The 25,301-nt window shown below is 33.1% G+C and overlaps 1 protein-coding gene across 5 annotated transcripts in view; it reads right to left on the reverse strand.

Annotated features, from left to right (window-relative positions):
* Positions 1–25,301, reverse strand: part of LOC145686523 (neural-cadherin-like) — a 698,042-nt gene that overhangs the window by 356,211 nt on the left and 316,530 nt on the right. For all 5 annotated transcript variants that reach the window (XM_081759947.1, XM_081759925.1, XM_081759936.1 and 2 more), the window contains exon 2: positions 21,508–21,651. In XM_081759947.1, the coding sequence (XP_081616073.1) occupies positions 21,508–21,651 (144 nt within the window). The remainder of the gene's footprint in view (positions 1–21,507; positions 21,652–25,301) is intronic.

Below are 25,301 nucleotides of genomic sequence, written 5' to 3' on the forward strand. Positions count from 1 at the left end.
ATGTTTGCTTGTCTCGAAGAAACTAAAAGTACGAGTCTACAAGCATGATCTCTTATTACAAAAAGAGGAACTGCTCAGTCTGGGAGTAACGTAATTCCCATTATTAACAGTCATTATTCAACTACATCCGATGTTTGTCTTTATTTGAAAATTGATAATGACGACGCTTAATATCCACATGCTTTACCATTTAGTACTAAGATAAGGGCTGTATTAACACAATTAAGGTTATAATTACTTATATAAAATCCACAGTTACACGTCGATTTTCCACGTGTACTTATGAATTTCGCCATAGATGGATTTCATTTCTTTATTCCATGTCAAATACAAAATAATTTAGTGGCTACGCAACAGGTACATAATATATAAACTACAGACAATTGTTACCGTTTTCTTTTAGGACAATGCAGTATTTAGGAAGTTTTACTGCCAACCCACGTGAAGCATAGTACAATTAACAGGTCGTGATCATATGTTTTCATAATATTAATATTTATGGAACTGCAAGTTTGTTGACGGACATTTTTGAGCACTAATATTAATATTTGTGAAATTTCAAGTTTGTTGATGTTTGTATTTTGAGCACTGATATAAATATTTGTGAAACTGCAGATCAATAGATGGACATTTTTGGGCACTAATATTAACATTTGTGAAACTGCAAATTTGTTGATGTACATTTCTGAGCACCAATATTAATATTTTTGAAACTCCAAGTTTGTAGATGTGCATTTTTGAGTACCAATATTAATATATGTGAAACTGGAAATTTGTTGATGTGCATTTTTGAGCACCAATATTAATATTTGTGAAATTGCAAGTTTGTTGATGAGTATTCTTTTTTAATAAAAAAGAAGTTAAATGTAAATAATTATAATTTTTAATTAAGTAAAATTCTAATCTATACCGCACAGCGAGCAGAAGGCTTACGAGAGCAAATAATTCTGTATATTACAACAATAATATTGTGTACGTAACTGCTAAGAACATCCTTTCTTCAAGTTTTCATTTTAAGATTTGTTGTAAAAGGGACAACCGGCAATTTTAAAATATAGCTAAATAAAGAAAAAATAAATATATAAGTTAAAACATACGACTTACTTTCTCCGTTTAAAAAGAAGAAAAAAGCACGTTAAGTTTTCTGGTCGTTGTCTGCTCGTTATATGTAGTTTTCCCCTTTTAACATAACAAAAAGAAACAAAAAGCCAAGGAAACTACAAAATATGAAAAAGAAGGAAACAATAAAAAAAATAACGAAAAACTCACTAAGCGAAAGAACATTACTGAAAGTGACTGTAGTAAATCTAGTTCCCCTTAAAGGCATCATTTACATATTTGAAATACGTACCGTGTAAGCATAAAAGAAAAATCCGCAACGACGCTACGGAAGCGCAATGAAAATAAGACTATAACAGCGGACCAAGAGCAAATCTACTACTCTCTTACATGTTCCGCCAATAAATGCTTTATTTAGTCTTCCGCTTCATGAACTCTCAAGTTTATCTCCACAGAAACAAATGTTTTGTATTAGATTATATCCTGTACCAAATCCATCTGTTCTGGATTGTTATTATCTTTACTTCTAAGGTTATGTATGATATTTTTTTCTCACCTTCTTCTTGGTACACCCAAAGGTCTCTTTCGCTTTTGAATCCGAAGTTGATTTGTATGAGCGCCTCACGCGTGTTACCTATGCGAGCATGCGAGCGACGCGTCTTATTGTCTCCTTGTAAATGTTGAATCTTCCGCGTATACAGGAAGACAGTTCACGTTAGGTTTATCAAAACAAATGAACGATTTATTATTATTATTATTATTATTATTATTATTATTATTATTATTATTATTATTATTATTATTATTATTATTATTATTATTATTATTATTATTATTATTATTATTATAGGGAAGAAAGGTGAACGTTCAGATAAAGTGCTTGTCTGTATAGCTTACTAAAAGCCGTATTCGAATTGGGCCCCAACACTACCACCTCGCAGTTACTGACAAACGAAACATATAGGAAGAAACACATACATTTTTGCTGTCGTACGTACAATGCAATCAATGTAGGATTAGTGGTGCTACCGTATCACGTAATACAATTACAGTAATAACGTTAAGTTGTGGAGATGGCCGACACTAAAAGATGCAGAATCGTGATTAATGATGAAATTTACCACGTAACGATTTCTAAAGCATATTACGTTCCATCACGTTCATTAACGCAATTGTTGACCATAGCAAGAATGTGGTATACAGTCAACAGTTAACAATTCAATTCTCCGCTTAGACTATAACGAATAATTAGCAAAAATAATGCCATTCGATCGTTATTAAATTATAGAACTTCTGAACATATGGATTACATATATTAAAACAATATAGTAATGCTGATAATAATGATCAACAGCTCCTGCATTATTCATTGCTGTGGTTTGATAATGATGAAATGCCAGGGGAACTGTGGGGAATTTATTGAAAATTTCATGAAGAAGCGTATATTGGAAGGACGTGATAATTGTTTCAACAACCACTATTCTTTGTTTTACCGCAAACTATAATGTATAATGTATTTTTTCTTTATTAAAAGAATGTAAAAAAAAAACACTATCTCATAACATCTTACCGGTTAACGAGAGTGTAGATGGTCTCTGGAACTTTAAAATGCGATATTTTGTTTATTTTGATAACCGTACATCAAATTCATACAAGATACTTACACTCCCCCCCCCCCTCCAAAGTTCAGAAAAATCGCTACTCTCATGCCATGTGTTCCTGAGAGAGATATAGTAATACAGTAGTTTCCTGTTGCCTTTCATTGGTTAGAAATACTCTTTATTGTTGATACGCTTCTGGTTTTAGTCATTGTCCATTGTTCCGCAAGAATACCTAGACTTTTCTTCTTGACTGGACTCCTCATTGTGAGGACCATTCTTAGGACCGAGAATCGTTGTCGAGAGTTCGCCTCGCGGTGGTGTCTTAAACATACCCAAAGGATATTGAAAATCAGATCGGTGGATAAGGTATCAAATCGAAAGTATTTGATATCGTAGAGAAAAAAGGAGTAAACTCAAGACAATGTCAAAAAGAAGAGAGAGGATAACTGAGTACATAACGAGATATAGAGAAATCATGCTATTAGGTATGGAGAAAACGGCAGAAGCAAAAATACTAAAAAGGAGACCGTGATTGAAATATACTGACCACATAATACAAGATGTAAGGAAGAAAAAAACACAGAAATGAAATGCATGGCTCAGAATAGGAAAGTGTTGAAAGCTGAGTCAAATACAATCGAAAGATTGGTGACTCAAAGAGAAGAAGAACAAAGAAGTTCAGAGCGAAGGCAATGTCGAAAAGAAGAAAGAGAATGATTGAGTACATAATAAGACATGGAAGAACCATGCTATTAGGCATGGAGAAAACGGCAGAAGTCAAAATACCAAAAGAGAGGCCGGAATTGAAATATACCAACCACATAATACAAGATGTAGGAAAGAAGAAAACACATAGAAATAAAATGCCTGGCTCAGAATAGGAAAGTGTTGAAAGCTGAATCAAATACAATCGAAAGATTGGTGACTCAAAGAGAAGAAGAACAAAGAAGTTCAAAGCGAAGGCAATGACGAAAACAAGAAAAAGGATGATTGAATTACATAATGAGACATGGAGGAACCATGCTATTATGTATGGTGAAAACGACAGAAGTAAAAATACCAAAAGAGAGGCCGGAATTGAAATATACCGACCACATAATACAAGACGTTGGGAAGAAAGAACACATAGAAATGAAATGTCTGGCTCAGAATAGGAAAGTGTGAAAAGCTGAGTCAAATCCAATCGAAAGACTGGTGACCTAAAGAGAAAAAGAAAGAAGTTCAGAACAGATTGATAAATTGGAGAAAGTTTTCGGTAAAATTCTGGAAATATCGTTCTGTTTATATTTCTTTCTAAAAAAGAAGAAAACGGTATTCTGTCCCATTATTTACTTAAACAAAATAGTAAAAGTACAATGTTATTACACTTATTAACTTGTCAACATGGCATTTACTGTATTTTTTTACTATCTTATAAGGAAATTCGATCGTTATAACTACAGTTTGTACTCGAAGATTCCTTTCTTTAATATATTTGTAATTTGTTAACACATCCATGAAATCACCAGTAAGTTACTAAAATAGTAAAAAAATGAAATGAAATCTTTGAGATTTACGTCCCACGATTATGCCGGTTAGGCTAAAGGAGACGGTGATGATGAGTAATGAATGAAATTGTGGAATGAAAAAAGTAGGAGGAAACGGGAGAACCCCGAGAAAACCCATGCACACGGTGTTTGTCCACCACAAAGTTCACTTGGTGGGGGCTAGGATCGAACCCGGGACCCCAAGCACCAGAGGTGAACGCCTACCACTGAGCCACCGCGGCCCCCGACTAAAATAGTAATAAACGGATAAATTATAAAATTTACAAAAAAAAAAAAAAGAAATAATAATAATAATAAGAAAACTGAAACCGAAACCAAAAAGTGAAAGGGAATAAAATTATGGTAGAGAAACAAATGGGTATCGTTAGCGAGTTGAAGAGAAACAGCTTGATGCAGTTAAAGGGAGAAGCAAAGAAAAATTGAATCGGCCTGGGAAAAAGAAAGAAAAAAAGTGGAATTTAAGTGGAGGTACTTCGTTCAAATAAAGCGGTGTTCATTAGTATTTATCTCCTTACATGAGATGCAATTTTATTCCACATAAAAAGAGATAAATGGAATTGCAGAGAGCTTTAAACTTCTTTCTCTTTTTTCGTCTCTATCTCTTTTTTTCTTTAAGTATGCGTGTTTGTAACTTGCTTGAAACGAAAAGAAGATACCTGAAATAAACACATAAGCAGCTATTTATATTTGAAAAAAAAAAAAAAAAAACTGTTTGAAATTCTGCACAAACAACGCAGATTCTCAGAGGGTCAGAAAATGTGAGTTTTTATTAACAATATCTAAAAAAAAATGGTGAAACAATTAAAAGAATAAAGCATACACTAGAATCGCAATGATGGCTAGAATTGGGATAGTTCAGATTATTTAGACAGCAGACGTTTTTGAAAAAGTTACGTCAATCTTTTAACAGTGACTTGCCTTCCGTAACAGAAATTGGCTTCATATGACTGTTCCAGTTTACCGCGAGTCTTATGAGGTTAACTTTATACAACTATACTTTCGTGTAACTATATCTTTAGAAAATGTTTCTTCCAGACATGTTTTTTGGGGGGAGCAGTGCCCTCTCGGAGCTCTGAGAGTGACCTCCGAAGGAGAGCAAAATAATACGTCTATAATAGAATAATAAATAGAATAGTACCGTGTGAAAATAATATGTGACTCTCCGAATACTAAGTGTTCCCCCCCCCGCAACATTTTTTTCTGAAAGAAATACTGTCTCTAGGTGCCAAAAAAGACATTTATTTGTTAGTATTCAATGTTATTTATTTAAATACAGCTACTTTCATTACCAGTGATTTGAGTTTGTTTCTGTTTGTTTAACAACATTAATAAAAATGTTTTGTTCGCGAGAATTTGTTTCAAAACAATCTACAATGGCACAAGCGTAAAATGAGGAAAAAATGGCTAAAGATCAGAAAAATATCAATGAATAGTTCTTACTGAGCAGAACAATATGACATATGGTTTGAAGGTAAATTCTCATAAGTAATATTGGAAGAAATAGAAAGAAACTAATTTTATAGCATAAAAATACATCTCGTTCGTTGCTAATAATAACTGAAATTCTTATTCTACTGAAAACAAATTATTTACCTATTTACAGACACTGTAAAAAATATCCTGACGGTGACACACGTATTCCTAATTGTAACACATGATTCTAACAGTGACACACATTTCCGAAACACTGTGAAAATACTGTTTGTAAACAAAGCAAAATTCGGTATAGAAATTGTCAAGAGTTTTTCAATTACTTGCTACTCGCATATCGACAAAGGATAGAAGAACTTTTTTTTTTTTTTTTTTTTTTTTTTTTTGCACGCAGAGAAAGCAAGAAACATTTTACTAGCAACTAAGTGAATAATATCATTTGCTTGTTCGTATTTCATGAAAAAAAGACTACATATATTTATAAGGTAAAAATATATAGCATGGTTCTATATTGTATATTAAGGCATGACATTTGAACGGCCGTAAACGTAAAACGATTTCGTGGACCAGTTGGTAAAAAAAATATTTAAAAAATGAAAAATTTTGACCCACAAGGTGACGAAAGCACATACCACACAAGAATAAAAAACTATCATTGATACCAAGTTCTTTGTTTTTTTAAAAAAAACTTTAGTATCGGTTTTCTTCCACATTTCTCTTAAATGCATATTGCCCTCTCTCTCTCTCTCTTTTTTTTTTTAAAGTTATTTTATAACTACTAAAATAGAAAACTTTTAAAAGTACCGGTAAGTAATACAAAAGAAAGAAGTTATACTTTCAATAGCATAAGTTGAAGTTTCTTAATTTAAAATTTTTCTCGTAACAATTATATTGTGCTCATCAAAATGAATACATTATTGCCAAAATTGAACTAAATATGGAAAAGCAAACATAAAAAAGTAAATTAACAAATTCTTTCTTCTATCCACGCGAATATATATATACGGATTGAAAGAATGCGGATAATTTTTTTAAAGGAGAAAAAATTAGAAAACTATTCAAATATTTATCTTTTCAATATCTAGGTACTTTCACACAAACATCTTTCGAACCTCTACTTATTTATTTCTTAAGAAAACTCAAAGATCTCGAAACATTCTAAAAAAAAAAAAAAAAAACTGACAAAGAACAGGAAATACGATTTCTTAACCTTAATAAATAATACTTTTGCAAATTTCTATTTATTTTTTTGCTTTTTCTCTGAAGGGAAAAAACACCTGCTTTCTTTAATGTCTACTCCAACACGAAGAATTCTAAACTAAGTATATATATTAGGTTTTGGTTTTTGCGTTTGCAAACTGCTAAGCAAAATTTAAACTTTGAACATCAATTTGTAAAAGTTTTGTGTAACTTTTTCGAAAGCGAAGGAAATTATTACAGTTATTATCATTTTATTGTTATGCTTTTGAAAATATATGTATATAACTTTGTTATTTTACAGACTGTCTAAGGTGACAACTGGTTTTAAATATGTTTGTATGGAATTTTTATGAAACACTGATCCGGTAATACTATCAAGAACACGCAACATCGTCAAGAACAGGCAATTGACATTACGAAGTCTTTGTTTCTATGACAAAAATACAAAAAAAAAAAAAAAAAAACATTTCATACTTTAAAAATTTCACTGAACGGAAAACAAGAAGGCGCAGCAGAAAGAATATTTCTGAGTCAATGCTATGAAACAACATATACGAAAGAGGAAACGTGAAACTTGACTTATGTCAGAAAAGTTTTACTCCCCCCTCCAGAGCAAAACCCGACTCTTATTGCACTTTAATGATTAAGGAAAATTTTCAGATTGTTCAAACTGAAATATTAGATTTTTCTGAACCACTAGTACCAGAAACAAGAGGAATACTTCATTTCTCATCAACTTTCTCCAATTTCGAATCTAAGTTATTCCTGCCCAAAGTTTTTTCATTAATTGGAGATCATTCTCAGTTTCTATCTTCTTCGTTTTATTCTTTATTCGACGTTTCATCTTCATTAAATCCTTGGTTTTTTTAACAAGCATCACGGGCTTTTCATCTCTATTAGTTAAGTTCTCTTTTTTAAAAAACAAAGTTCCATCTTCATTGACATCAATATCCTCTTTCGAAGACAAGAGATCAGTGACTATGTGCTGATTTAAGTTCTTATCACAATTAGTATCACCCTTTCCTCTATGATCACTAATAATTCCGGAATCCGAATTTGCAAACCTCAGCAGCCATTAAACTTACTACTGGTCATTTCCCAAAACTCTACAATTCTGAGATTTGTCCATTGTTCGTCACAGCTCCTGATTTAATCCCTCCATTAATCCACTAATCATCTGTTGAGGCAAATTGAACAATGTGTAACACAGTATTTCGCCGTACTTCTAAAAATAGCCCATCAACTATACGAAAAGAACAGCAACAAAGATTCTGAACGTTGTACAAAAAAAGGCTTTTATTTTTTTATATTTTTTTTTCTTTAACGAGAAGATATTTTTGTGATGAAGGACCAGTCTTAACATTCTCTATGGAAGCCTTTCACGAAAAAAAAAAAAAGACAAGTAGGACTTTTCTTCACAAGTCTAAATTCTCCATTATTTTCCTTCCCATTTCCCTCTTTATTTCCCTCTCTGGGAGAAAGCAACTACTTAAAATCATTGTGAAACGAAGTCACGTGTAGATCTTCTTTCTCCTCCTTTTAAAAAAAAGAAAAAGCTGCTTTCTTTTTTCTTCTGTCCACAGAATATAGGGATAAAAAAAAGAGAAGAAACTCTTAGTGAGGGACAAAGATGAGAGACGGGTAAATGGGAGGAGCACAAGTTGCTTATGGCGCCACTGATGCGGAGAATGAACATCATGGTAGTGGCTACCACGACAACTATATTATTCTTGCTTAATCTGACACACGATAACGGAGTATACATGCATTCACACAATAAACACACACACACACACACACACACACACACACACAGAGAGAGAGAGAGAGAGAGAGAGAGAGAGAGAAGGTGTAGGTTAAAAGAATGACTAAGTTCTTAAGAAAGAAAATGAAAAGAAAAGATGAAATACTACGAATATCACTCATAGAAGACATATTTCACCTCACAATGGTATTCCGGGTTGAAAAATAAAATACTTAACGAAAATGTCAAACACGATATTCCTTATAGAAGCATCTGAAATAAAAGAAAAGTAGGGCATCTACTCATTATAATGTATTAAAATATATTATGTTCAGACCAAAAATGCGCAAACTTGCAATCCCGAGTAAGCACGAGCCTATAAATGGATAGTGTGCCAAAACTTCTGTCCAAGAGAGCATGAGGCCCAATGAACTTTGTAAGCGTAGAGTTCGAGGAAGCACATGGCCCAATGCGCTTAGTGAGCGTGAGTCCGAGGGAGCACGAAATACAATCAGCTTAGTGAACGCGAAGTCCAATAAGATTAGTGAGCGTGAGTCCGAGGAGCCCGGCAGCCAATCAGCTTAGTGAACAGGAAAACGAGTAAGAAAGAAGTCCAATGAGTTAGAGAGCACGAGTCCCATTGAGGATAGCAAATTCAAGCTCTAAGTAAGTCCGAGATCGAAGATACAGCAAACCTCATGAGGATATCAAGCTTGAACGAGTGCAACCCTGAGAAAATATGAACCTCATTCAGATTAGTACGATTCAGCCTTATTGAGGACAATGAATCTTAGTCCGCGCGAGCACGAGGAAACTCGAATTACAAACTGACCATAGCTTGCTCAGACTACTTATTTTACAGGCAACAGACCACAATAAAATAAGTGATGACATTACAATGCTACCGGGTGCACAAGAAACAAAGAAAGAAAAATAAATAAAGTTGAAAATTTATTACAAAATTGCTCAGCAGGTGTCACTCCTAAATGCGTCGCCGTTACAAGCATTACAGGCTTCAATTTTTGCAGAAGTGTGTATATACCGGTATAAGTTGCCGGCCATAGTGAGATAAGGTTTTTTGTTAGTTCAGCGAAGTCAAGCAGCGTCTAGTTTGTTCCAAGGAAAGATGGATGATCACTCTTACTCATCAGATGGTGCTGGCATTTCGGAGTCCACCCAGCGCCGTGAGGACAGCTGGGAAGCTATTTGAAAAACAATAAGTAGCAAATGATGGTCTAGGAAGCAACAATAACGGCAAGCGGAGCTGATGTTCCGACTACACATCACCCCAAAGGCACGAGTATCACAAGTCGGCGGTAGGTTGTGGCCCACCAAGGTTGTAGCGCCAGATGTTTATTTTTTTTAAGTATTTATAAATACAATAATGATAAGCAACAAAAGGGATTATAAACACGTGATAACCCTAACTGACTCTAACCAACCATTTACTGTACCAGAAAGTCCATTTTACACTGACGCAATAACAATGTTAAAATCGATTGAATGAGTGAAATTCTTCAACTTTCCGGTTTCCAGAAATATGTTCTATTTTCCACTAATACGTTTTCGCATACCTCACAGATAACCTAAAATTAAGGGATTTTGTTCTTTATTCCTCTCAATGGTTGTACAAACTAACTAACTCTATGACTTATGGAACCCAGAGGTTCAATGCTACGTTCACAAGAGCCCTCCACTCACTTCTATCCTTAGTCAACTGGATCCAGTTTTTACTTTGTATTCCTATTTCTGCGAGATTCATCTTACTATTGTCATTCCATCTGCACCTAGATCTTCCTAATGGTCGTTTTCAGATAGACTTTCAGCTAAGACTTTGAAAGCTTTCCTACTTTCTTCCATTCTGTCTACATGACCTGTCCACCTGAGCCTCCTAGACTTCCTGATCCTAAAATGTTTACTAAACGGTATAAATTATGCAGTTCCTTATGACGTTTTCGCCATTTCCCATTCCCATCCCTTTGGATTCGAATATTCGTCTCAGGATCTTGTTATCAAATATTTTCAATCTACGTTCTTCCCTCAGCGTAAGCGACCATGTTCTGCAACCATATAGAGCAACAGGTATGATTATCGTTTTATATATTTTAAGCTTCAATTTTCTCAACAGAATTCGCGAACATAAGAGATTTTGAACAGAATAATAACACGAATTTCCTGTTTTTAGATGTTTAATTTTTTCGTGAATATGGTTTTGGTAGGTAACTATAACACAAAACAAACAAAAAAAAAAAAAGAGAGAGAGAGAGAACTACTGTATTTCAATTTAAATTGCATATTTTGTGGAAGTGTAAGTTTTTCAACTCACTAATTCAGTTGAAAGTAAAATAAGGGAATAAGTTGGTAAGATAATATCCGGCAATCACCTTGCAGAACAGAAGAAATTTCTACGAAACCTAGTGGAAACCATTTCGTATTTGAGCCCGGAACCTTGCGATTACAACGTCACGCACTTATCTATGGTTTTGCAAAGTAGGAATTTGCGTGATACATTTATTTACCTTAATATTTTTATAGTGCTTGATATCAATGAGTGATGCATTTATATGCTTACAAGGAGATCAATCTATTTAATGATGCTTTCAGTGGTATATGCTTTATAAGAGCTTTATTCGATTAAGTGAAGCATTAATGTGAATCACGAACACACACGTCAGTACATTATTTACTAGGCTTCATTTATATCGAACGTGTAAGCCTAAAAGGAAACAATTACCCGTCTAGCAAAGCCAAGAAACATCATATGGCGATCACTGTTCTTACAAACCTTCGTTTGGTACACTTTACTGTGATGGAAGAACTAGCATACATACGACGAACTAATAAACATCAAAGCATATACTCAAAAAAGCAAAGCTAAAAGCATTTATAATAATAATAATGAGTAGAAACAAATTATTTTATTAGTCCAGTGTAGTGAGCTAAATTTTGATTATAATACGGCAACCCTGATATTTTCCAGTATCTTCCTGCTCCCTTTTCCTTCTCTTGATCTGATTATCTCCTAATTTGATAATATATGTAAAATAAGGATTGCTTTTGTCAGTGGAGGATCTAGTCCGGATCCGGGAGTTTTAGGTTCTCTCTGCAGTTTTTTTCAGCGACAGAAATAACTGAAGCTAATATTTATTGAAAGCTCATAGTAAGCGCTGAATTTATTCTTTATAGGAAAATGTTTGAAACAATAGATATAGTTTCATTTGTTATGCAGTGTATAAAACAATGCTTGAGGTCCACAATCCCAACGTCCAACCTTGCCATAATATCCATCGGATGAGAGTTAAGTTGGTAACTTCTGCAGGGCCCATGAAAAATTATAAACTCATGATATACTTATCATAATCTGGGTTTTGGCTGTCTCTCCCGCTTTGACCACTAGCTTTTGTGTGTGCTTTCATTATTGAAGATTGGCTTTTGTTTGAGACGTTATAATAATCAGTTATAAATAATTTTTTAAAATTTTAGATTGTAAAAATAAATAAATAATTCAGGATACGAAATTGAGTAAACGAAAAGATAAACGAAGCGCAAGCCACTGGACCAGAGGGGAGTGCTCTCTTGAAGGCGTATAGCGTGACAGTTGATCTTGGATGATGATCTCCTCCACGCGCGAAATGCACGGTATTGCAGTGCCGTAGGTGGTTCTGAGGCCACGTTAATATATCTCGTTCTTCATAATCTCGGTAGTTACACAAAAACACAAAAGACAAAAATGTCAAAATTAACATTAGTCTTCAGCACTGACGTTTTATGACACTTGAATGTGTAGCTTAATTCGAAATCTAAATAATCAAATACACTTTAAGCTGATACGGGTGTTCTCAACCGAAAACACCGAGTACGTTAACCAATAAAAAATGCAGGAACTAATTTTGGTTAGTGTTTTCTATTTCCCACTCCGATATCGAATACGGGTATTCTGTACCAATACTATTTAGTCACCATAAAAATTTCAAACTTCTTTTTTTGTCATTTCTGTTGTCGAGTGTCTCTTTTGTCGTTTGACCTCCGTTTTTTTTTTAATTTACACATATCTTTTTCCCAAAGCAAAGAAGAGAAAGAATCTTCCAGAACAGATGGTGCTGGCACATCCGGTCAACAGAATTCGCACCCAGAGACCAAACAGAGCGTAAATCCTTTGCTGAATTCAATGCCCACATTGAACCGATTTTCAATTCCTCTTTTCTCTTGTGAACGAGAAACGAAAAAAAAAATCAACAGAATTCGTGTGAGAATCTTACTACTCCGAAGCACTCTTGCTGTTGTTGACTTTTGCGCACCACCGACATCAATACATTCTGTAGTTAGAAGAATTTTTTTTTTTTAAAAAAAATCTTTTTTCAACACATCATTAAATGAAAGCTACCGAATAGCGAATAAATATACCGATAAATATAGTACGTTTCTATGGCACAGATTTATGTATATATTGAATTAAAAATATGTGTAATATACCTGTATATACACTAAAACAACTACAACTTAACGAAAATATACTTTATTAAGCTCTGCTTTATTTGATTATATCTTATTGTCACGGTTAAAAGCTTTGAAGTTACTGCTTTTGAAGCTTTAAATATTCTTTTAAAGAGACTTATATTCATTATTTACCATTACCGTTTCCATGTAATTTCCATGACAAGCTAAAAGAGGTGTACATGAGCTACTTTTTTCGTAAAATTTTCCTGAAACTAAAACATAGCCATTTATTTTTTCTTCCTTAATAAAAACATCTTCCGTACACACACACACACACACACATATATATATATATATATATATATATATATATATATATATATATATATATATATATATATCATGGGTTAAACAACTTCAGATTACTGAGATAATTGCCGAATTCGAATACAATTTGGAAAGTTGCATCATATCATTGTGAAAACAGATCGAATCATGAGTTTCAAAGGGGCACTATTTCTCTCTGACTAAAAAAGCGTAGAATTATCTCAGGATTAAAATTTTACTCGTTAAAAGCATACTATTAGACACGTATACCAATAGGCCAATAGGTTGAATCTAACTTCATTCAGCGCTCAGCATAGATTTTTTTTAAAAAAAATAATACATACTTCTCTGGAAATTCAGTCGTTTCAAAGTTATAAAAGTTTTTTTTAAAAAAAAACAACTAATTATAAAACTTGTAATTAACAAATGTTGTTTGCTTGGGATAAACGTCGAATACATATGCATACTATTGATTAGTTAATTATCTATATCTGAATGTGTTGATTCATCTTAGATAAACTCTTCGCAAGTTTATATCGTCCCAAAACTCCGGAAGTCAAAAAGTTAAGTGTTTGCTCACAAAACTTTGGAAGCAGTTTCAACAAACAAAGATGGTGATAAAAATGGTCATATTTATTAAAAAGGCACACTCTGAAGAAAAAGAAAGAAAGAAACTTGAATCACAGTGGCCTTGTCCAATTTGCTACAGTTAAAACTTTGAAACTCAAAAGGTTAATTAAATCTTTGAAACAAAGGTTAGTATTCTCAAAAATTACTCCACAAAGACTGATATTCAACTCGTTATGATGTACAACCATCTATACAAAATTTGTTAAACTGGGTATTTGATCCAAGTTTCTTTGTTCACTCCTATTCCAATTACGTTGAAACCAGGGCCGTACGCAAATATACCGTTACAGAGTCTCAATCAAACCTTTAGCTTTACTAAACTCCCTAGCTTTGTATCTAATATCAATGTTAAGTAACAGCAAGTGAAGTAAAAAAAAATATAATTAAAAAAGATGATTCTGCTTGAGACAAACCGCAAAAACCTCAACATGTATCAAATTTCTAAGTACGGCGCTGATTGAGAGAAAGCAAACCTCAGGAGACAAGAAAAAGATTATTTAAAAAAATATATGCACTTACCTGTCGGAGAGATGTTTCTCAGCAGTTACTAGAGTGTTTCGAGTATACTCCAGACGCCAGACATGATAATCCTAGCACAGAAACTCTTGAACCTACGCTTATATACATACACTTGCTTTCTCAGTCTTGAGCGAATGTGCTCAATATATTATATAAACTAAATTGTTCGCAAGAAAGAAAAAATAAATGATTCTCAAAATTAAATTTTATAAATTAGAATTTTAAAATATTTTTCCCATTGAAACATATATAAAAAAGTCTCCATTTGACTCTACGTAAAGTTATTTGCAAGTGCAAGTGTAAGTGCAAGTGTATGCTGAAATGGGAGTACATGTAAGTGTTCAAATATGAGTACATGTAAATGTTCAAATACGAATACGAATACATGTAAAGATTCAAATATGACTATATATGTATGTTCAAATATGAGCAATGTAAATGCAAAGATACAAGTACATGTAGATGTTCAAATACTAGTAAATGTAAACTCTGAAGTACGAGTTCACGTAAATCTTCAATACCAGTACTTGTTAATGTTTAAATATGAGTACATGTACTTGCTCAAACACTAGTACATGTGAAGGATCAAATAATAATAATAATAATAATAATAATAATAATAATAATAATAATAATAATAATAATAATAATAATAATAATAAATGCACTTCATATTTGAAATAGTACTCATATACATGATAGAATTAATTTAAGTTTGGGTACTAGCAATGCATCATATTTGACCGTAAATTAGTTATTAAAACCACATTCTTTTCGTTTTTGAGCAAGATCTATATATATATATATATATATATATATATATATATATATATAAACAGTGGAGTAATACATAATTATATGTTTGCATTTTACGCTTTCTAATAAATGATATTCAATTCGAGAACGGGAAGAAAAGTTTAAACATGTAAGACTAAGTTATTAATTGATTTATACACTGCATAGAGTCCAGTATATTATTATTATTATTATTATTATTATTATTATTATTATTATTATTATTATTATTATTATTATTATTATTATTGGATGAACAAAAACGGGAGGTTAGCAGAATATTGGAACCTTAAAGGAAAAGATATGAAAAATATAAAATGAATATAAATGCTACGGAAATGAAAACAATGGTAAAGGGAACAAAACAAAACTGTGTCAAATGTAAAAGTTTTATAAAAATCAATCAAACTGAATCGCATTTGTTATACAATGCATAGGACTCCCTTCGAAAACTTAACACTAAAGATCAGTTTTAATAGTTACAAAATTTTTCGCTTGGTTAAATTCATTGTACGCACCAAAACTACTTACTAATATTCAAGGACGGATCCAGGACTGACATTTGGGGGGGGAGGGTTGTAATACTGCTACTTAGAGCTACTTTTAAGAGCTCTTAACTCTGGAATAGGTCTTATTTATATGTAAAATGAAAGAAAAGTTTCCTCTTCTTCTGGATCCGCCACTGTTAATATTAGTATAATAGTAATAATAAAAATAAAAACTGTTGAATATAAGTACGAAAGTCTCCTATAAGGAAACTTCTTGTGATACCTCGAACTGAATATATACTAGAGACTTCAGGGAAGGCTTTTGTTTATAGTCCAAAACTTTTAAAATTATAAAAGATCTGCATACCACATTGAATTCGGTATTGAGCCTAAAGCTAAAACGAAATGAATGTTTTTTTCTTTTTTGTAGTAACAGCGAATACTACAGAGATATACTGTTTCACCAGAACGTCACTGACACAGTTTTGCAGCCAGTTCCCTTGTTGAAACCACGAAAAACGACGTGGAACGAAAAATAGAAGAGGAAAATTCGATTTAAATAATCTGTTTGGGGACGGAAAGGTTGTCGTTAGAGCTATATTTTGACACATAATACTTCCGACTGTGAAATTCCCAATACACAATACTTTTTTCTTTTCTTTTTTTTTTTAAAAAAAACAAGAAGTTGAAAACGTGAAGAAAACCGATTTTGCTCTATTATTATTATTGAGTTTTATTTTTGTTTGTATCTCCTTTAAAAAAAAAAACATGTCTTTTTTTTCTTTCTTTCATAAGGGGAAGGAACGCGGAATCCCTTAACAATTCTCAAACTATGTAAACACGATTATGGTATTTCGAAACTTAGTATTATATTAGCAAACGTATCAAGTTTCTAGAATAAATCATTCCTTTCTCCCGTTTCCAATGTTATTTTCTCTGGTTTCAGTTTAAAGGGAACAATATCAACAAAATAATCTATTTATAAAGTACTCAAAATTGAAAGTTTTGAAGAATTATGGTATCGTACGATAAACTTTACTACGTAACACGAGGTAATATTTGCTATTACTTTTTATTAAAATCCATTGTTAGACTACTTTTCCGTATAATGTGTATCATGTGATAACATTTACTACGTAACACGACGTAATATTTGCTGTTACTTTTTATTACAATCCTTTTGTTAGACTACTTTTCCGTTTAATGTGTATCATATGATAACATTTACTACGTAACACGAGGTAATATTTGCTATTACTTTTTATTACAATCCTTATTAGACTACTTTTCTGCATAATGTGTGTCATATGATAACATTTACTACGTAACACGAGGTAATATTTGCTATTACTTTTTATTACAATCCTTTCATTAGGCTACTTTGCTGTTTGTTTGTTTGTTAAAGTCAAATCTTTCAACTTTAAAATTTCACACACTTCCATAGTACCTAGAACTACAAAATTTTGTAACAATGTACAATATTTTTAGATATTTTATCGTTTTTTAAACTATAAACTCAATTAAGATAGTTCTTTTAGTTTAACGTCTCACGATTATGCACCTTGGCTAAGGGAGACGATGATGATGACATGGGTGATGGTAAAATCATAAAAGTGGGAGGGAACGAGAGAATACTTAGTAAAACACACACGCTCTTTGTCCACCACAAAGCCCATTTGGCGGAAGTTAAGATCGAACTAGGGACCCCACAATTTATTACAAGTGTATTTAAATTGACCTATATGTGTAGGCAACGTCAGTTAAAATTAAGCATTACTTCAACAGATATGGCGGAGTAGTTTAGTGCTTGTCTTAACAACTTTATGTGGTATCTCTAACGGAAAAATTAGGAACTATGCATTGCCTTCCATCTTTACACTAAGACAAACCCGACAAACTTGGTACATACTTTTGGGGAAAAAAATGAACGAAATTTTGAAATCGTGTGAAAAGTTATTAGAAAATAATATACGCAAGCTTATACTGGAAACTATGTAGTGTTTTCAAGCTATGGAAGTTGAACTAAAGAATTGATTGTAGAATATTGATAGAAGGACTAAAAATAAATTCCCTATTTTCTATACGTATTTATGAACAATACAGGAAAGTAACTGGTCACCCTACTTCTAAAGAAACTGGTTACCCTACTTCTAAAGTAACTGGTCACCCTACTTCTACTCAGCAGCCTTATTCGCTAAGCTAGTAAGTAGGCTAGAACATGCCTTCCAGAAGTCAATGACAATAACAGTAACTTATACCTAACATATAAGCATGGTAAATATAAAAACGAAAATACCGATTAAGAGATTTACATTAAAATAAAACATTCAATGTTATGCAGAGTTGTAAAGCTATTCATATAATTTAAAAAAAAAAAAACATTTTCTTGGATATTTTTTATAACTATGAAAACACTGTAACCAAACTCTGTATCTTCACACGGACAGCTGGTCAAAATAATGACTAAACCTAAACACAATTTTCCCGTTTAATATCTTACAACTCAACTGCTATCTTTACAGTACTGTGTTAATTAATTTTTTTTAATTCTGTTTTTTTTTTTTTTGTGTGGAATAAATAGCTAGAACAATTAACTCTGCTGAATTTGTTAATGGAATGATGTGTATCATATGATAAAATTTACTACATAACACGAGGTAATATTAACATTGTAATGGAGTAACGGTAACTTTAACAGTGGATATGCATATCCCATACATGGAAATATTTCGCTTGATCCTTTTTACTGTCTTTCCCAGAATTTATTGTTAAATTGTGTCAGTTATAAACTTAACTATATATATATTTTTGGTAGATTTAGCCACTGTTAGCTAGATCCTGTCTCATTTAGTTAGTTTCTGAGGACACCTGTTGGAAACACTCGTTATAATCTTACCGCTATGTAATGACACTTAACATTAAATGAAAGTTAAAAGAAATTATCATAAATTTGCAAACACAACATTAACATAATATAACTTCATTTATCAAGGAGATACTCATACAAGCAGTCAACAACTTCACTACCATTCTCCCTGACTCGAGCTTTTTTCTTTGCAGTCCAAGATTATTGTCGACTGAAGACAAAAGTATACTATATTATTTCCTTTTAATCCAGTCTCATACTGTACCTTTTGCTATCCTACATGCGCGAAATACACTTGATTTTTGATATGACACTTTTGTCTCTCTCAATTATTTTAACTGTTCGCCTGTTGTGTATATTTACGTCAATGCTTGAAGCCATTTTTACTTCGACTGATACTTCAATCACAGTCACAAGTAAGAAATTTAGTGACTACAGAGCAACTGGTTTTCAGAGTTAAGATAATGATGAATTCTTAATAAGTACGTACACTAATTTTCGTTGGCAAAGATATCGAAAATTCGAACTACGGTAGACTTCACGCATGAAAGAAGTTAGAAGTACAACTAGACTCGTGTACCCGATGTTACCGATTCTGCAATGATTTGAGACGTGCTTTAACGTATCTCTACTGTATATGTATTTAAAGCGTCAATTATAAACGGAGAATACTATTTTTTTCCCCTTGATCGTCCTTCTCTGTCCAATAGAAAATGACTGAAATGTTATTATTTTCTTTGTAAACAATGTCAAATGAGGCTCATCAGTTTCAGAATGATGTCAAATTCATTTATACTTTTTTTTTTTTTTTTTTTTTTTTTTTGCATAGTGTTAACCTGGGAACTCTGTACTCCGAATCGAAAGATGTAAATGACGTGCTTTATTAAAACGCAGACAGGATGGTAACCAATAGTTGTTTAGTCTACACATGACTGTGGTTCAAACTACTGAGTTTAGAGACGCTCTCCAATGCCAAAACATGAACAGACAAAACATAGAAGTGTTTTGATATCGGATTACTTAACTGCAATATGTAAACAAATCAGTGGTTAATCCTAATGCTTAAACAACCAAACACAAAAGTGCATTATATGATAATTACGTTTTTGCGCGTAACATTAAGAGTACTTTTCCACCTTTTGACCTCTTTAAAACAACTCGTTGAAATCAAGAAAAAAAATGCAGCGATATATTTTAAAGCAAATTATAAATGAAATAAAAAATCCTGGGTTTTCTATTTAGTTAAGTTTCAACGTGCCTTTTCAATATTACATACAATGTACATTTAATGTCCCTTTACATTACATACAAGGTGTGATCAAAAAGTACAGAGAATGTAGTTGCACAGTGCCATCTATCGATGCCGTATTCATTTCAACTAGTAATCCCGATAGCCTAAACCTTTGGTACAGTCAGTGTCGAGTTTGAACGAGTTGTGACATGTTAGTTGGCTTAAAGAGCAGGAACCTTGAGGACGTGTTAAGAGTGTCTGTCGCGCGCCAACATTAAGTTTTGTCCTAAGCTGTAAAAAGTGCCAAAGAAGCTCACGAAATGCCCAAATCAATGTACGGCAATAAAGCGGTGGCATTGGAAACTGTTTACAAATGGTATGAACGATTGAAAACCGGCAAGGAGTGGAAAACGTGGTACAAATTATTTGTTAAAACAGGTGAATGACTTTTCGATAGCTTTCCGAAGGACTAAACATCTCGCCGTGAAAAGCCTTATAACTGCCGATTAAATGGGCAAATGTCTTCCTACTTCACAACGAAAACGCGCCGTGCCACCTCTTGCTTTTGATTCGCGAGGTTTTGGCGGGAAAAAAGTGTTCCTGTCTGTCCACATCGCCTTGCTCACCAGATTTACTACCATGCGACTTCTGGCTCTTTCCAAAAAAATTAAAACCTTGCTTAAAGAAAAACTTTTTGATGTCATTCCTGACAATTGAGAGGGCCACGACAGAGCAGTTGAAGGCCCTCCCAAAAGAAAACTTTCCGAAATCCTTCCAGTTACGGATTCAATGTTGAGATAAGTGCATTGCTAGCCAAGGACAGTACTTTGAAGGAGATTAAATCAAATTTTATATAAGCTTATTACTTTGTTTCTAATAAAATGATTCACCATACTTTCCGATCACACCTCGTACATTACATGCGACAATACATTTAAAGGTCGCAACCTAGTCAACGTTACTTATAATGGAAATTCCTATGCACATAATAATAGGATACTCGGCGGTGAGCCTACACCATTTCCGCCATTACGAACTTCATGAATGACAAGCACTAAAAGGTGCTCATGACCCTAAAAAAGTGTTTTATAAGCATTTTACTTGACTTTCGTTGTTAGGACCCCATCTTGAAATAATAATAAACATCTGAGGTTTGTTTGTGGAACGACAATTCTATTTTGTCATTTTTATGGAAATACGTAATATATCTGAAGTGAGATCACAGCGTCTCACTGTCCATTTCTGGTGTAAAGGGTTCGTGGTTTGAATCCATATAAGTCCATGGATTTTTTCGGAGTTCTCCACCTTTCAAGTTTCCATTTAATTCATCATTACTAATATCATCATCATTCGGCGCACATACCAGACGTAGCATATTTCATTTAATATCATTTTAGAATTTCTTGAAAGCATGAGTAACTTTTCCTATGTTTTTTACGTACTTATACCCAAATTCAATACAATTTACACAGTCTTCTCACTGAGGTTGCATCACTGAAAAAAAAATACACACAGAGGCATATACAAAAATAAAAAAGAAACGTCTATTCTTGTCTCCTGAAGTATATTGTAAAAGGAAAACTACGACGAAGACAAATACAACAAAAAAAGGAAAGTCTGTTAAGTACTTACATTCGTCGTGATCTTTGGCGGTGACGGTGAGAACTGTGTGTTGAATATCTTCATTTTCGTCCACCTCAGCTTCATACAGTCCTTTGTCGAAATATGGAGGGTTGTCATTCTTATCTGCGATGCCAATTCGAATGAATTTTGTCACTGTGGAAATTAAAAAAGAAACCATAAATAACTTGTATATGTGTACGAATAAAATGTCATCTAATACTATTACGATATATAGCTCGATATAAATACAATTAAGATAATGGTCTATAAGAAATGCAATGGATTGAGTCTTAGTTGCTCGTAAGTAATAAGTGAAGTCGGAACACGTAAGTATACTGTGAAATGCAATGAATCGAATTTGATTACAAGAACAACAGATATAACCATAGTAGGGGGAATGCAGTTGATTGAATTTTAGTAGAATATAAGTCGGAAGACATAGGCATAGTGTGGGATATGCAGTGCATTGAATGAAAATTATTTTGCGCATTTAAGAAACTGAGTTTGATATGCACCTTCTATATAAAGACTTGCTAATATCACTGAAGGATTATTTTTTCCACAATCGAAAGCCTCAATTCCACCTTGTAAAGATCAAAACTTGACTTTGTATTGTTTTTCCCTTTCCTTTTTAAAAATTGGTTTAGCATAACCAGTGGCGTATTTACGATTTTGTTTCGGAGGGGGCTTTGCTAACTTTCGGGGAGGGCTTTGCCTGGAAATGTCTAAATTCTGCAAGCTATTTCATTTACTTTACTATAGTAAGTAAGATTTCGGAAGGGGGCTAAGCCCGGAAGACCCCCTAAATACGCCAGTGAGCATAACCTTTACAGCAGGAATAAATCGTAAGAGGTCCTATAACAGCGAAATTAAAATGTCGATAATTTTACAGTAATTATGTGATATCTTCAAATAAATAAAATATAATCGAAATGTGGAGTAAGGACTCGCTAGACAATACTATTTTACATGTGATACCGTTATCACGACTCACTTATTTGCTTTCGATTCCCAGCCATTTAGAAAAATCGGAATTTATTTTCGTGTTTTTAAATGGCTGCAAGCTATTAGGAGACTCGTGATAACGGTCCTCATCAGGGCCGTAATATTGTGGGGGAGCAGGGGTCAACTGTCCCCTAGGGAAGCTCCCCGCAGTTCGAGGGAAGCCTATTTTAAGACAAAATTTTCTTATTTCATATACGATACGAACATGAAATTATAAATGAAGCATCAAACAGGTTCACTACAATATATAAACAAAACAGCATACAAAAGGTAAATCAAACAAAAATGAGTCGTGAGCCCATTTCAGTAAAAAAATGTCTACTATTAGGGGCCCTAGAAATAATATTTATTCATATGGCTTTGAGATTTGTCAATATTGTTCTCTTAATTAATTTGTTAGGTATGCAACGAGACCAAGGGCGTAACCAACGGCCCCGCAGACCTCGCCGTGCGACAGGGCTCACAGGCTCTGGAGGCCCATAAAGAGAAACATGGAATGAGGGGACCCAATAATTAGGAAAACAACTTTATCTAGGGGGCCCAAATATGCATATTAATGCTTGCCTCCCGCCAAAAAAAAAACTAAGTTACGGCGCTGTACCTCATGCAAAATAATATTGTCTAGAGCGCTGTTGTTCTACATTTCGATTATCTTCTATCTATGTGAAGATATCACATAATTACTGTAAAATTAGCGTTTTTTTTTAAAAAAAAAAATTCGCAGTGATTAGGCCTCTTAATATTTGAAGAACTTACTACAAATTTTATGTTTCATATTCAAGAGTTTTAAAAAAAAATAGGCACCAGCAAGATAAAGAAGTAATAACGAAAACACAAGAGACAGCATCACAAAGTCTAGCTAAAGAGTGGACACGGCATAATCTCATTAATACTGAAAATTGACCATCTCTTTGTTCACAAATACGACGACAATTGCGATAGCTCATATCGGTGTCTCAATATACATCTGTACTTCAAAGTGAGAAATAAGCTTCTTTTTCCCCGACTGATTGCATATAATCTAACATTTTTAAATAGCATGATTTAACACAGGCGGCATAGAACAGTTCAGAAGAAAGCATAGAGAGAGAAATAGAGAAAAGTGGAGAGAGAAAAGAGAAAAACTTTTAATCACACTGTTCTATGATGTTTTTAAGTGGCAGTTATAAAAGAGAAATGATTTAAAGGCAATGTTAGTTCATTAACGTGAAAGTGCTGCACTCTAACGAGAGTCAACTAACTACTAACACAAGAAGGACGTTCTAAGAGCGAGAGAGAGAGAGAGTGAGGGACTGAGTAAAGCTACCAAGGAAGGAATGCTTTTTCTTTATCTGTTACACAGAGCAGGAGCAAGCCTTCCACATATAATTTATTGCACAAGCTAAATGGTAATAGCCTTAATTCTGTCCAGTAAAGCGAAGAATAATAAATTACATTAATTGCTGGAAAATTTATTTACGGTCTAGTAATTTTACAATATAAAATGGGGATGAGGTCTGAGTAGTATGGTAGGAGAATACAACAGAAAGAACGGGCTTCTTTTTTCTTTTCTTTTCTTTTTGGCACTGACAAAGACTTAAAATTCCCTATAGAAAAGATAAGAAAAAAATAAGACACTACTTGTTTGGGATTCCTTCCAGATGTCAGAAACAAAACACAATCTCATAATTCCAAGTGCAAATTGGTTTAACGGTTTTCTTCAGATTTTTTTTATCCCTTTCTTGCATATATATAAAAAAGAAACAAGAAAAAAACTACGAATAAGATTTAATTGGTGAAAGACATGCACATCTGATTTATTATCATCTTTGAGCTTCCTTCAGCATTAAATTCAGTTCCTCCTTTCATGCAGAACACAGGTGCAAAAAAGCATGATTCCTGATCACATAATAGCATAATTGTAACATATTGTAAAGGCATGTACAGCTTAATTAAAATCCTTTCGTTCCAGTACAATAAGCACCAAACACTATTACATAGAAAGAAATAGGAAGTAATCATGTAATAATATATAATCAGACAATTATATATTACTTCAATTCCTGTTATACCAGAAAAAGACTGTTATTGTAGTTCCAAAACTTAATCTAACCTTACCTACTTTCTAAACTAACCTAACCTGCTATCTAAACTAACCTAGTTTACTATCTGACCTGACCTAATACACTTAAACTACTACCTAAACAACACTAATCCACTACCTATGCTAACAGAATCTACTATCTAAACCAACTTAATCTACTACCTAACTAACCTCACCTACGTACTAACTAAGCTAACATAACTTACTACCTAAACTAACCTGACCTAATCTATTCTACTACCTAATCTAACTTACCTAAACTAAACTAATCTTCACTAACCAAACCTACTAGAGATATACACGACAAACACACGTACAGAAGATTGTAATTACTTAGTTTTCGTTATTATCAACATAAAAATAATAAACATAAAATAGTTTTCCTGTTTAGAAAGAATAAATTAGCATTATTTCGTCTTATAAATAAACGAACACGTAAAATAAACGAATTCGTACACGCACACAATGTATTAACTGAAAATTTGAACTGTTATCTAAATAAACATATATTTGGAACTTAAAAATACATTTTGATATTATAAACTAGATAGTTCTAGAGAAATAGTAGGTGCAGTCACTTCAGTGTTTGTCAGGATATGGTAATTGCACAGCATAAATCATTTAGCGTTCTACGCTTTAGAAGAGTCCGTAGCAATTGTTCACTGTGAATTTTGTCGACTGCTCAGAGCTCCCACTGCTCAGAGCATTAGGCGAC

This window comes from Thermobia domestica, chromosome 1 (genome assembly GCF_964235325.1).
Source record: "Thermobia domestica chromosome 1, izTheDome1.hap1.1, whole genome shotgun sequence".
In the NCBI taxonomy this organism is placed as follows: Eukaryota; Metazoa; Arthropoda; class Insecta; order Zygentoma; family Lepismatidae; genus Thermobia; species Thermobia domestica.